This window comes from Salmo salar, chromosome 01 (assembly GCF_965601325.2).
Source record: "Salmo salar chromosome 01, fSalSal1, whole genome shotgun sequence".
Classification (NCBI taxonomy): Eukaryota; Metazoa; Chordata; class Actinopteri; order Salmoniformes; family Salmonidae; genus Salmo; species Salmo salar.
Window position 1 is genome coordinate 75,346,754 of NC_138291.1, and position 14,900 is coordinate 75,361,653.

The 14,900-nt window shown below is 43.0% G+C and overlaps 2 protein-coding genes and 1 non-coding gene across 5 annotated transcripts in view; 2 read left to right on the plus strand and 1 right to left on the minus strand.

Moving 5' to 3' along the window:
- LOC106608512 (hypoxia-inducible factor 1-alpha inhibitor) overlaps positions 1 to 10,647 on the plus strand; it is a 42,507-nt gene extending 31,860 nt beyond the window's left edge. The window contains exons 8-9 of one of the 2 annotated variants that reach the window (XM_045722093.2): positions 235 to 293; positions 9,498 to 10,647. In XM_045722093.2, coding sequence (XP_045578049.1) covers positions 235 to 291 — 57 coding nt within the window. In that variant the 3' untranslated portion in view covers positions 292 to 293; positions 9,498 to 10,647. Of the gene's footprint in view, positions 1 to 234 lie in introns of both variants that reach the window. The other variant, XM_014206459.3, reaches the window with a different exon arrangement.
- On the plus strand, positions 6,560 to 6,640 carry trnav-uac (transfer RNA valine (anticodon UAC)). The gene has a single exon. It is a non-coding gene; the product is annotated as a tRNA-Val (tRNA).
- LOC106608514 (1-phosphatidylinositol 4,5-bisphosphate phosphodiesterase epsilon-1) overlaps positions 10,620 to 14,900 on the minus strand; it is a 42,577-nt gene continuing 38,296 nt past the window's right edge. For both annotated transcript variants that reach the window (XM_082976625.1, XM_014206466.3), the window contains 7 exons: positions 13,916 to 14,034; positions 13,602 to 13,730; positions 13,162 to 13,395; positions 12,468 to 12,623; positions 12,046 to 12,270; positions 11,558 to 11,793; positions 10,620 to 11,269 (listed from right to left, as the gene is read on the minus strand). In XM_082976625.1, coding sequence (XP_082832751.1) covers positions 11,599 to 11,793; positions 12,046 to 12,270; positions 12,468 to 12,623; positions 13,162 to 13,395; positions 13,602 to 13,730; positions 13,916 to 14,034 — 1,058 coding nt within the window. In that variant the 3' untranslated portion in view covers positions 10,620 to 11,269; positions 11,558 to 11,598. The remainder of the gene's footprint in view (positions 11,270 to 11,557; positions 11,794 to 12,045; positions 12,271 to 12,467; positions 12,624 to 13,161; positions 13,396 to 13,601; positions 13,731 to 13,915; positions 14,035 to 14,900) is intronic.

Genomic DNA, 14,900 nt, shown 5'->3' on the forward strand with positions numbered 1-14,900 from the left:
ATGGGGGGGGGGGGATGTGGTACGGTACAGAGTGAATGGAGGAGGGGGGGGGGGGGTGTGGTACAGTACAGAGTGAATGGGGGGAGGGGTGCAGTACGAAGAGGACAGGACACACAATGAAACAATGCTATAGCTACAGTATACAGTATCTTACCTAATAGTAGGCCCTTATGTTTCCAACAACTGACTTTTTTTAATGCAAATGTTTTAATTTATGTGTTTTCTGTACTGTAGGTTGGTCCTTTACTGAATATGATGATCCAGGGCCGATATGACCAGGGATTCAGCTAGAGGTACTGCCGCAGAACTGTTGCCAAACTGCTGCTTGTGTGTGCGTTCAGTACACACACCTGATTTGTGTGTATGTAGGCGAGCTTGTGTGTACGTATACGTGTGTGCGCATTCGGACTGTTAAGCTAGCAGTGCACGGCAACACTGAGTCACCTTGAGAGGCGTGGCTTTCTGCTCTGCTTTGATTGACTGGGAACCATAGTCATCGCAACTTCCGCCACCAGTGGGAAGACAATAGTGGACGGACAGACTAGCCATGGACACCCACATGCAGTATGCTGTCAGTGATACTCAGTTGATGAACTGTGTAAACTACATAATGTAGAGTTGTGGTATTTGTGTGTGAGCTGTGTAGGTATCAAAGAATAACCCCCAAATACCCTCAAGGTGGAAGTTGCCCCTAATTAATCGCTGATGCAGGGTAAGATAATAGACATTTTATCATCGCACCCAATAGGATTGGGGTTGGGATAATTTGATCCTAGATCAATAGTTAATAGGGCAATAGATCAATAATCAGATAGTTGGAGGCAATTTCTACCTTGAGCACTTGAACCACTAAAGGGTGTGTAACCAACCAGAAACTCCCATCCTCTATTCAACCCCACCCCCTGTCATTACAGTTTGTAACCATAGCTACACAACTGTAGCTTGATTTATTAAATACGAATAGCTCCCCTCCGATATAACATACACTCACCGGACAGTTTATTAGGCACAATCTGAATTCTGGGCATTCTACAAGGTGTCGGAAACGTTCCACTGGGATGTTGGTCCCTGCTGACGCAATGGCATCACATAGTTGCTGTAGATTGGACGACGGTACATTGATGCTGTGAAACAGCAGCCCGTTCCATCTCATCCCATAGATGCTCTATAAGAGTTGAGGTCTGTGCAGGTACCTCAAATAAACTGAACTCATTGTCATGTTCCAGGTGATGTTTTTCCACTCCTCAACTGTCCAGTGTTGGTTATCATGTGTCCGCTGGAGCCGCTTCTTCTTGTTTTTAGCTGATAGGAGTGGAACCTGGTCTGGTTGTCTGCTGCAATAGCCTATCCGTGACAAGGATCGAGTTGTGCGTTCCAAGATGCACTGCACCATTATTTGTCTGTCTGTGGCCCGCCTGTTAGCTTGCACGAATCTTGCCATTTCCTTCGACCTCTCAACGAGCTGTTTTCACTCACAGGACTGCTGCTGACTGGATGTTTTTTTGTTTGTTGCACCATTCTTGGTCAATTCTAGACACTGTTGTATGTGAAAAGCCCAGGAGGGCGGCCTTTCTGAGATGCTGAAACCGGCGCGCCTGGCACCAACAATCATGCCATGCTGAAAGTCACTGAGGTCACTTGTTTTGCCCATTCTAACATTCAATCAAACAGTAACTGAATACCTCGATGTCTGCCTGCTTTATAAAGCAAGCCATGGCCACGTGACTCACTGTCTGTAGGAGCGATCCATATTTGTGAACGGGGTGGTGTACCTAATAAACTGTCCGGTGAGTGTATCAACTGAATACATTTCTAGTACCTAAAGTAGGCCTATTTATTTTGTGACAAACTTCTAAATTAATTTGCTGCACGTTCACCCTGAAAGGGATGAGTCATATTTTGGTTATTCTGTTGATTTAATTGTTGACTGTTAGTCAGTAAGCTGACTTGTTTCTGTATGGTATTATAGTTTTTGGGAGCGATCAGCAAAAAACAAGTTATACTGTGTTTTATAAACACTGAAAGAGCTCTTGATTGTGTGATTGCCTGTACTTGATTTATTTAATTTAAATGATTGATGAACATTTCTATGTTATAAGTGTGTGTTGTATGATGGTTTGTGTACGTTTAGGCATAACTGATTTTCTGTTGGTGTGTTTTGAAATGTTTGTTACAATACATGGTACATTTTAAGTCAAGATTGAGGATGGGCTAAAGTATTTTAACTTACCGTAATTTCCGGACTATTAAGCGCACCTGAATATAAACCGCACCCACTGAATTTAAAAATATATATTATTTTGAACATAAATAAGCTGCACATGTCTATAAGCCACAGGTGCCTACCGGTATATTGAAACAAATGAACTTTACACAGGCTTTAACGAAACACGGCTTGTAATAAAAAATTAGCAGTAAGCTTTAGTTGTCTTTTTGCACTGAGTCAATTCCTCACACTGCTGTTTCCAGCGTCTTATCATCGACTCATTAAGACCAAGCTCCCGTGCAGCAGCTCCATTTCCTTTTCCAACAGCCAGATCAATCGCCTTCAACTTGAATGCTGCATCATATGCATTTCTCCGTGTCTTTGCCATGATGAGGGTGACAAAATGACTACCGTAATCAGAATGATGAAGTTTGAGAGCGCTCGATTTAATCTAAACCGTAAACAAAAAAGTTGTTTGACCTTAACCTGTTCGGCAATTTCATTGGTCTAATGAAAGCTTCATGCCGCCAAAAAACTGAGCACGTCACAGAATGTGTTTTTTTTAATTTTTTTTTATTTGAAAGCGGGAAAAATCCATATATTAGCCGTGTCATTGTTTAAGCCGTGAGGTTCAAAGCCTGGGAAAAAAGTTGCGGCTTATAGTCCGGAATTTACGGTATTCAATTGCAATTGCAAAGTAAAATAAGAATGTAACAAGTGTGTGTGCATGCAACTGCACTCAGTGTGTGTCAGAGTTGAATGATGGTTGTTATTGTGCCATTGTCAAGTGTTTCCAGTGAACACTTCAACAGGTGCAGTTTAGAGCACAGGACTGATTTTTAAAACACATATTGGTGTTATCCCAAATCGTACTCTTTCCCCTGTGGGCCCTGGTCAAAAGAGGTGTACTTTAAAGGGAATAGTGTGCCATTTGGGACTTAGTCCTAGTGCTGTGTGCCAAACCAGGTGTGTCCTTCAGGGTTGGGGCTGTTTTCATTTCAATTCAGGACGTTAACAATTCTAATTAAAATTTTCCTCAATGATTTTCTATGAGGAAAATTTAGAGTTGGAATTTGAATTTTAGTTTGCTTCCTTCAAATTGACCCAACCCTGGTGTCATAGAACCGTTAAGGTGGTTTCAAGTTAATGGGAGTAAATAAGTAAATTACAAGTAAACGATGTTCAAAAAGCTGTATGTGTGGGTAGGGCTTTGGCAGTCATGACATTTTTTTCAGCTGGTTATTGTCATGCAAAAGAATGTTAATTAACATTAACACTTTTAGCATCTCCGGGCCTCCATGCATACAAGCCGTTGATGCGCGCCTTTGGAACATCTACATGAAAAAAATTATAATGAATCAATTTAATATACACCATCACAATAAAGCCATTGTTTATTTTAGTCAGTTCTAAAGAAATGTATTTCCGAAGAACAGAATATGAGTTGGCCTACAGTATGTTATCTGGAAATGCTCCATGCCATAGGCTTGTTCATTTAGCTGAAAAGATATGCTTATAAGTGCCGTGCCATTATTTTATATAATTTTATAGTAAGAAGAATATAATTGATCTTAGCTGAATACAATAGAAAGGATATTTTTCCCATTCCGGAGCGAGTGCACATATGAAGTGGCTATGTTTAGTGTAAAAGTGATCATTTGAAACTTGTGCTATATGCTAGATTTAGAGTTATTTGCCAACTTTAGTTGTGAATGATGCAAACCGTATGAATTAAAACATATATGGCCTGCGTGATGCGACTATAGGCTATTGATGATTTGAGAGTCGCAAAAAAAGGTTTGCACGCTGTTCCTTGCCTCAGGCTGCACAGCTGTTCTTTCATCAAGTGATCATATTTTCACCCATCAGACTATTCTCAGTTTAATCTTTACTAATATGTAAAATGAGTTTAGATTTAGAATGGCCCATTGTCACATGGGCAGGGGGAAAAAGACACCATCTGTATGCAGTGGTGGTTCTAGACCATTTCAACTGGAAGGGGGACAAGCTGGGGCCAGTTGTACTGTTAGAGGGGCCAGTTACATTAGACGTTATTGTTGTCATATCGTTTTCTTCACTGTATTGCAGGCATTAGCAGGCAAAAGACCATGTTCATAATCATCATCGTTGCCACTGTCTAATAACGGATGTAAAAAAAGAACGATAGCAAAAATTTGTTATGTAAAAATTATTTCATACTCCACATTTAGGGGGGCCACAAGGGGGTCCAAAATTGTCACAGGGGCACTGCCCCCCCCCCCCCCCCCCCACAGAACCGCTAGTGTCTGTATGCACTCGAATAGCGAATGGAGGCCGGGCGCGTTCTCGCCGGTCTGTTTTTCAATGATGCCTGGTATTCTACTTCGGTTTTATAGCAGAGCTTCGCTTAATATGAGCCGCTCCATGCATCAACCACAGTTTGTATTCCACCCAAACTCTGATTGCCATGGGCTCGCCAACCCAGTTCCTACAGCTACCCAGTGCTTAATTTGGGGAACTGAATGTAATCTGTTCGTTAACATCAATGGTAACATGTTTTCGCAACGAAACATATTTAACTAAACTGTTGACAGCCCCTCTGCACGCTCTAGAAATGAATAAAGGAGAGGGTTGAGGAGATAGAAAGGTATGGGGGTGAGATATTCTGTATAGGTAATGTGCCACACAATGAATTATGAAAACATATGTTAGGGGAGAGCGAGGTATGTTGTCACACTTTTCACGCGGTCTAACATTTACTGGGCACAATACATCACAATGGTATAAATGTCATAGCAAATGAAAGAAGGACGTCTTGGGCAAATATTTTGCATTCATAACATCTTCATATATTATTTCATTCAGTACGACGTTGTAGACCGTTAAATAGAGAGTTGTCACATTGGATTATGAACAAATAAGAACAACTAATAAATTGTGAAAAAATTATTTTAATTCAAAACCAAATTCAACTTAATTAAAAAACTCAAAATAAAAACAATCATGCCTAGAGAATCTGGCAAATCATGCCTTTCAATCAAAACAATAATGCTGTCAGAGCACACATTAAGTGGCAAGACCACTTCACTTTGAACTTTGAAATCGAACTTTGAAATCGAACGTTCTCTGGCGTGCACAGAAATGTCCCTTTTTCAGGACCCTGTCTTTGAAAGATAATTCGTAAAAATCCAAATAACTTCACAGATCTTTATTGTAAAGGGTTTAAACACTGTTTCCCATGCTTGTTCAATGATCCATAAACAATTAATGAACATGCACCTGTGGAACCGGTCGTTAAGACACTAACAGCTTACAGACGGTAGGCAATTAAGGTCACTAAAGAGGCCTTTCTACTGACTGAAAAACACCAAAAGAAAGATGCCCAGGGTCCCTGCTCATCTGCGTGAACGTGCCTTAGGCATGCTGTAAGGAGGCATGAGGACTGCAGATGTGGCCAGGGCAATAAATTGCAATGTCCGTACTGTGAGACGCCTAAGACAGCGCTGCAAGGAGACAGGACGGATAGCTGATCGTCCTCGCAGTGGCAGACCACGTGTAACAACACCTGCACAGAATCGGTACATCCGAACATCACACCTGCGGGACAGGTACAGGATGGCAACAACAAATGCCCGCGTTACACCAGGAACGCCCAATCCCTCCATAAGTGCTCAGACTGTCCACAATAGGCTGACAGAGGCCGGACTGAGGGCTTATAGACCTGTTGTAAGGCAGGTCACCAGCAACAACGTCGCCTATGGGCACAAACCCACCGTCGCTGGACCAGACAGGACTGGCAAAAAGTGCTCTTCATTGACGAGTTGTGGTTTTCTCTCAGCAGGGGTGATGGTCGGATTTGCGTTTATCGTAGAAGGAATAAGCGTTACACAGAGGCCTGTACTCTGGAGCGGGATCTAGGTGGAGGGTCACAGCATCATCGGACTGTGGTTGCAATGACAACAAGCTATCTCAACGCTGTGCGTTACAGGGAAGACATCCTCCTCCCTCATGTGATACCCTTCCTGCAGGCTCATCCTGACATGATCCTCCAGCATGACAATGCCACCAGCCATACTGCTCGTTCTGTGCGTGATTTCCTGCAAGACAGGAATGTCAGTGTTCTGCCATGGCCAGCGAAGAGCCCGGATCTCAATCCCATTGAGCACGTCTGGGACCTGTTGGATCGGAGAGTGAGGGCTTGGGCCATTCCCCCACAGAAATGTCTGGGAACTTGCAGGTGCCTTTTTGGAAGAGTGGGTTAACATCTCACAGCAAGAACTGGCAAATCTGGTGCAGTCCATGAGGAGGAGATGCACTGCAGTACTTAATGCAGCTGGTGGCCACACCAGATACTGACTGTTACTTTTGATTTTGACCCCCCCTTCCCTGTAGCTCAGTTGGTAGAGCATGGTGTTTACAACACCAGGGTTGTGGGTTCGATTCCCACGGGGGGCCAGCACAGAAAAAAAAATGTATGCATTCACTACTGTAAGTCGCTCTGGATAAGAGCGTCTGCTAAATGACTAAAATGTAAAATGTAAAAAATGTTCAGGGACACATTATTCCATTTCTGTTAGTCACATGTCTGTGGAACTTGTTCAGTTTATGTCTCAGTTGTTGAATCTTGTTATGTTCATACAAATAGTTACACATGTTAAGTTTGCTGAAAATAAACGCAGTTGACAGTGAGAGGACATTTCTTTTTTTGCTGCGTTTAGATCCACGGTAATTGTTGGAATGGAATGAAATTCTGCAGATAACTTGCTTAAATGTTTAAAGTCTTAGCAAAACAGACTTGGTGTTTAAACACACTAATGCACAGTTTTGTAATAGCCTACATCCGTGTCTGACTAATCAGACTCATCTTCAGAAACACAGTTCTGGCACACATACATTGCCTGGCCTGAAGTGCAAGCATCATGGGCCCATTTGTTGCATCTCACACACTTCGCCCAAGTCTCCTTTGGAAGGCTGTTTGAAAATGGCTCCACACAGACGAGGCAGAAGCACTCATCTGATGATGACTCTTCTACGATATTTCTTTTTTTAGCTGCCTTGTTCTTTGCAGATCCAGATTTTGAACTGGGCAGGTCTGTGTCTGAGCTCGTGCTAGGCTGGAATGGTGCTGGGGCCTGGCAGGTTGGTGCTGGGGCCTGGCAGGGCTGGAATAGTGCTGGAGCCTGACAGGTTGGTGCTGGGGCCTGGCAGGGCTGTAATGTTGCTGGGGCCTGGCAGGGTTGGTGCTGGGGCCTGGTAGGGCTGTAATGTTGATGGGGCCTGGCAGGGTTGGTGCTGGGGCCTGGCAGGGTTGGTGCTGGGGCCTGGTAGGGTTGGGTTCTGAATGGGGTGATCTGTAACGTAGGATGCCGCAAACTCGTTCTCCAGAAATACATCCCTGTTGTAAGGTTGCACCCCAGCCAGCCTGAATGTTCAAGGGGGTTGCAACCAGAGGATAGACGATTGTAACAATCCCAGGAATGTCATAAATTGACGTTGCCTTCCCAGGATTGTTCCTCATCCAGGCATCACACGTGGTGTTGATGTGCCTCTTTAGTTGCCTGTAGATAGATCTGTCTAAGGGTTGAAGCCGATGAGAGCAATGGGGTGGGAATGACAGCATATTTATGCCATTTTCTTTGGCATAATTGAGTCCATCAATGGACAGATGAGACTCCTGGTTGTCCAAAAGGAGTAAACAGGGCTTTTCCTTTGAGCACTTCGTATGCTCGACGAAATGTTTCAGGAAGTCAACGAAGTGCACATCTTTCATCCACCCAGAGGGATTTGCCCCTCCTTTGCTGCCAGGTGGCCCGTTTAGTTGACACAGGGAATATAAAATATGTAGGTATACTTTTCCCTGTGGCTGAGACAGCACAGGCCAGTGTGACAAGGGTTCCCCTTTCAGCGGAGGTCAGTGACCCTACTTGTTTGAATCCACGTCTGCCCACCACTTTGTCACGTTTATGTACAGTGGTCACCCCAGTTTCATCGACATTCCATATGTCTCTTGGTCCAAATTGTTATTTCTGTAGCACTTCTGCTACATTGTCTCAGAAAGCATTAACATTTTCTCTGTTGAAGCTACTTGCCCTGGCAAGGCTAGTTACCTCTGGCTTTCTTAGCGACAGCGTTGGGTGCCGCTTTAAGAAGGCTGTAAACCACTCCGAGCTGGCTTTTTTCTTTTCTGCCCACATTGGCGCGAACTTCAGCTGGTGTGCCACAGCAAACAGGTAGGCAAGTCTTCTGACCTCACTTGGCGACAGACCAAAATAAATGTCAGCTGACCTAGTACTATACTGAACAAGCTGCAGCTCCAAATCAGGTGAAAAAACCTGCCGTGGCTTTGTATATGCCACTGTTGTTGGCATGGCTGTCTGACTGACTTTCAACTTCTTCTCCGGTAAACTTTTACAATACCGAGTCAGAATACGGTAATTTATGGCAAAATCCTTCGCTGTAATCCTGATTGATTTGTTCTGTAACTTCACCTGCCTCACTGCCTTTAACATTATGCCAGGTGGTGTGCTGCCATTCTGTCTTTCTTTTATAATTTCTAACCTTCCTTCCTTCCTTCAAAAACACATTTCCTCATTGCAATTACATATTCAGTACAGGCTTATCACGCCCACCTTCCCATCTACTATCCTTGTTGCCACAATGCAATTCATAACACTGCTTCATACAGTGTCATAAATTTAGAGTTGTGTGTGTGTGTGGATATACTGTCTCATACAGTAGGCATGTAGTGTGTCAGTAGACACACACACGCCAGAGCCTGTCTTGTGTAGTCCAGGGATATGTCTGCTGCTCTATAATAATCAATTTGCAGTAACATTTAAGACTTATCAGAGCTGATTACACAATATGAATGTTTTTTGAGCATGTTCTCTGTGTTTATGTATACTGGGGCAAGTTGTCACATGTGAAGACTTTCCTTAAGGTCATTGAGACAACTTGCCCCAAACTGACATGTGTGCTAATGTTGCTAAATCTCAAGTTTAGCTCAACATAGGACTGCAGCTATAGTATCAAAAGACACGTTATTGTCTCCTCTACTCAGTGCAAAATTATAATTTTGAACATTCATACCTAAAAGTTTTATTGCATAAAATGTAAAGTGCCAATTTTTAAGGGGAAAAATAAGGAACTTATCCCCTCAGATTAGTGACCTTGACCACATGTGAACAGGAAGTTGACCATAGAACATGTAGTCAAACAAAGTAGCTATTTGAGATAGCGCCTCTAGTGTTGGCGGTATGAACAGTTTGACAACTTACCCATGTGACAACTTTCCTCGCTCTCCCCTACTAAGCTAATCAGAATCAAATACAAATTCACTATAATTGTAGGTTACCAGGAAGCTGCCCAGCACAATCAATGAACCAACAGCATCGCCTAGGGCTATACGTTCTCTCCCAGACTCGTGGATAGACATTTTGGAGTGTAGCTTTCAACTTGCTGTTGAACTTCTTTCTTCAAATTGATCGAGTACAGTGAGGTGAGTTTTAAAAGCATGACACTGTTTTGATGATGTGTTTGATGTGATTTTTCATTTGCATTGATATCAGAGTGGTTAGAAGGACAATAGAGCCCTGAGTACCAGGCTGTTAGGACCTGATGGTAGTTAGTGAGTTGGGTACTACCAAAGCATGTCCAGAGTGCATAATAGGAGAATACCGTTACTCAATGGTCATGTGGAATTTTACTGCGGTCTTGACTGCTGGTGTGGCGTTAATACGTCACTGCAACAGCCCTATAGTATGGAGGCCCTTCTGTGATTGGTAATGTGGTGATTTTAAACTGCATCATATTAGTTAATTAACAGTAATTTACTAATAGTCTGGTTAAACCAGACTGACCATGGCTGTGCTCAACGGTGAACACAGCATTCACTAGGCTAATGTACTAATGCTGCGTGTTAAAATCCTACATCTTCAGTGACTGACTACAAGTGTTCTAGGGGTGTTCTAGCCATGTGTATTGTTATCTCCCCAACAGGCCGTATTGTACTCCTCTGGCAATCTAAAAACAAATATGGAATGTGCCAAGCGGAATGTTCATGTCTTGTTGTTTATATTTAGGCTAATATTCTAAGAGTGTGTAGCAAGGGAATTTGTGCTTGATTGTTTATAGTATCAATGTTGTTCATGAACAAGACAAGTTCAATGAAATGGTCTGTTAAGTAATTTTACAGTTAAGTCCCAGAGGTTAAATTGCCCTCACTGTGTCTTTGTTTCTCCTACCTGTACTTTGTGTGCCTAGCTCTGTTATGGCATGGCTCAAGAAACTGCAAGAACAATGGATATCTTTTTTTTTTTCTGTGTCTTTTCTAAAAACAGTTTCAAAAACCGAAATGTTGTTTTCTTGTATGATTTGAGTGTCTGCTGTATTGTGCACTGATTTCTAAATGACTGGAGTTCTATTGTTGTGCAAGTAGCTTTGAAATAAAATGTTCAACTTTATTGATCAAGCCCTTGTATCAGTCATCACAGCGATTTGGTGTCAAATTCAAGTCTGTCATTGCAGAGATTCATTCTGAGGAAATGGACCAAAGGATACAGCTAAAGCATTGGGAAAATGTTATATAGTAATACAATACAAATATCACAGTATTTTAAACCAACAGTAATGTAAAGTAGTGAAAGGATGAACAAAACCCATAGGCTTTAATGTATAAATTAGGTTTGAGGGATGACCGGTGAAATCGGCTCTGTCTGATGATTGATTCTTCAACCATTTCAAACTTGACAGGTTGATTGTTTCTGTATCCATAGGAAAGCACAATATCACCATCTGCTGGTCTGTATCTGTCCTACAGTCGGTGTGTTTGTCTCTTATGTCCGACTGGATTCAAACCTGGGTCTTTGCGTGCCAGAAGATTGTGTTAGGCGTTTAGTTTGGGGAACTAATGCAAGTCTTCAATAAATTCACATTCTGATAATATGCCATTTCCAGCTCCAGGTAGATTAAGATAAGGTTTATTGGATTGTGGACTGCCCCGATTGACAAAAGATACCCAGGAGTTGCACGGCTCCAATTCCACATCTGCCCTGTCATGCCAGCTTAGAAATTGTATTACACTGCCTGAAGGGAGATAAAGACACAGATTACAAGCATACAGTACATGTACAAATACTCTCCATTCAAAAATAGAGATTATAAGGGATTATATTTCACTGAGTTCTCAGATGCAAAATTGAATGTTTCCATCCCCCAAATATCTAACAATAGCGAGGTAACTATAAGTAAGGCTTAATGGAGGTAGGCTTGGATTTGCTTGTCCAGAAATTACAGAGAGGGTTAGACATGGAGATCCTATAATTCACCATGAATCAAAGCAGGATCTCTATGATGCTAGAGTTCTCATAATACCTTGTGTGTAGTAGAACAGGTGTAGAGGAGAACCACTAACGTCACTCTCTGGTCTCACTCAGATGAAGACAGCACGCTGCCCTCTCATCCTTGCTGTGCACCACCTCAGAGCAGGCATGAGCCCCGATCCATACGGCCCGGCTCCGGCCTGTCAGTCGTTTCAACTCGCTCGCCAACGATATTCCTTTTCGCCGATCCTCGCGAACTGGTCTGACACAGTCTTCACGCTGAGCTGTCTGAGGTTATTAAAATTATGACTAGTTACTCCGGAGAAATAATCCCAGTATCGGTCATTACGAAATAGTGGGATTTGTTAGATTGAGACATTTGCAAACTGTTCTTTTGGTTGGACTGGTTTTGCCATCCTAAACATATTTACAGTTACTGACAAAGGAAAAACACATGGCCCATGCAGGAAATCTAAAACATTTTGCAATCTACAACAACTGAAGCATCACACATACACACACAATCACTTATATCCTTACCTCCTTTCCCTGAGCCTGCTCCCGGAGTCTGAGAATGAATTTCCCCTGACCCCTCCACCTCCCCTGGGCCTGGAATACACACTCCTGGTCCAGGAGGGTCCTCTGGGTGGGTTTGGCAGGGAGCCTGCGACCCAGGGGCTCCTTGACCACCTCCTCTATCAGAATGTAGTCGTTGGCGTTGCCCGCAGACAGCAGGACGCTGGACTGTGTGGCTTTGCTCAGTGTCTGCGAGTGAAATGGAGATCAGGTAAAGGCATGATCTATCATTTCAACATCCTGCAACTCTGTTAAGCTAAGGGATGTAGTTATGGAAAGGTAACCACACCCAAATTCATAGACTGATGCAAGTACTGACAGTCTATTTGATTCTCTAATCACACAGAACATCTTAAACATTAAGAGTGTGCCTGACTCTCATATACCTGTTGGATGAGGTCATTGGCTGTGATGTGTCGGGGAGCTCTGAGGGTCATCTGTGATTGGTCAGGAGACACTCCATGTACTTCCACCAGGAAGGAATCATCCTCCAGTCCACAGCTTACCTCCATCTCTATATCTGTCTTCCCTTCATTCACAGGCTGAAACAAAGGTGAATAGTAAACTTATGGTTAAAGGTAGTGTTTTTTTTATAGACCTCAATAATAGTATAATTAATAATGACAAAGAATGGCATAACTGGTGAATTCCACACAGACATCGAAAGGAACAGGGTCAGCTGCAGTTCAGCAGCCCCAGAGCAGTTTTGCGGGTTGAACAGGTTGAGTAGAGAAAATACCAAAATTATTAGAATTCCAGACTCTGAGGCAACAAAATGGGAAAACTGTGCAATGACTTTCTTACCTACTGAAAGTCATACATGGGGCGGCAGCGTAGCCTAGTGGTTAGAGCGTTGGACTAGTAACCGAAAGGTTGCAAGATTGAATCCCCGAGCTGACGAGGTACAAAATCTGTCGTTCTGCCCCTGAACAAGGCAGTTAACCCACTGTTCCTAGGCCGTCATTGAAAATAAGAATTTGTTCTTAACTGACTTGCCTAGTTAAATAAAGGTAAAATAAAATATATTTGATCATAAGAGAACGGAACAGTGATTTTGAGTAGGTTGGAATGCACCCAGACCTTTTCTCTCGTTTTGAGGCACACTCTGCCCAGGTAGCCTTCATCAGGGTTCCAGCTCTGAATGACCCTGAGTATCTCCTCCTCAGGCCTGATGGGCCTCTGCAGGAGAGGCTTTCGAGCCTCTCCCCTCTCACCCCTACTCTCCCCCCTCTCCCGGGGGAATGCCACCCTCTCTTCCATCAGGAAGCAAGAAGAGAGGGAGAAGCGAGTGGAGGAGGAGAGGGATGGATGGATCTAGGTGGGAGAGAGATGAAGCATTATATTGTTTCAGTCACTTTGCTGAAATGAATCTCAAAGATCCAGATCATCTTTACCTCGCCCCCCTCAAAAATACATTCCCATAAGAGTTTCAGATACAATGGAGTTGCCCAAATGTGTAGAATGTGGAGGTACAGCAGGTACAGTATATGGTGAAGTGAGAAGATGCAATGCTCACTCACATTGTGTAGGAGCTGTCTGGCAGTGGTCCTCTCACTCACACCCACCACTATGAAAGGCTCAGGCCCAGGGACTCCATGTACGGTGACCTTGTACTGCACAGAAGCCCTTCGCTCCTCTGTACTGAAAAGCTGGGACACACACACACACAGCATGAGTTTAGGGGTAATGCAGGGCCGAATCAAAATCCTGCAGACTGACCGAGTTGCTGTCCAGGACATTAGTAGGAAAGAATCTGCACTACACATTCACTCACTAGACACAGTCCCTACACACTTCACTCAATATTACTGTACACTACACACTATACACTCACCCGTGATGCAGGCTGTGAACCTGCTGCTCCACTGTCTTCAGTTCTATGGCTGTAGATGAACAGACTAGAGACTGGCAGGGCCTCGTTGTGCTGATTCCTCAGCTGCACATGTCTGTATCCTGCCACACACACACGTTTTGGAAATAATTGCCACTGTTAGTATTGGGAATATAATGCTCTCATTTGACAGCATTGTAGCTTTTTCTCCCTTCAAGTTTTCTTACCCTGCTCTCTCTTTTAAAACAAACTTTATATGGGCATAGCATTTCTACAGTTCTGTGTGAATTCAATTAGCTAATCACATTTTAAAAGTTTTATTTTCTTTTTTTCTGTAAAGTATAGGAATTATTTCAACACAGACCGTTTGATTGGATAGCGGGAAAAATATTTAGAGAATCCGTTAGCTGAGCCAAAGCTGCCAAGCATAGGCTTGATGTGACAGAGAGACTTCATGTCTGGTCTCAGAGTAATGTGGGAACCAATGGGACAGGACTGGAGTACCAAATGTTCCTGAATGGAAAAGCACAACAGTCTCCAAATGCGTTTTGTGCATCCCTCAAAAACGAATGAAACAAGCCGATGATTTACAATTAAATGTTTATTTACAAAAAGCCTGGTTTAACAAAAAAGTAATGCATCGAAAATAGTCAATAACAAAAAAGAAGGGCCTGCATTAAAAACACAATTAGACGAAGGGGCAAGAACATTTAGGCCACAATTTGGTAATGAGTAGTAGTCCCAAGGAGTCGCAAGGTGTCAATGAAGTTCCAGATCGTGGGTTGTCTGGTCTTCTCAAAAAAGAACCCAAGTGACCGATACCAGGCCTTCACTACGCTGTTGGTCTTCCAGATGTCTTGTAGGACAACATCGTGGTAGTTACACATTTCTAGAATAAAAATATATCAACTTGTTAGACATTTTATTATTTGTCCCATTGTCATCAATGCTATGGCCTAATAATTAATAACACAACAAATATCTTCTT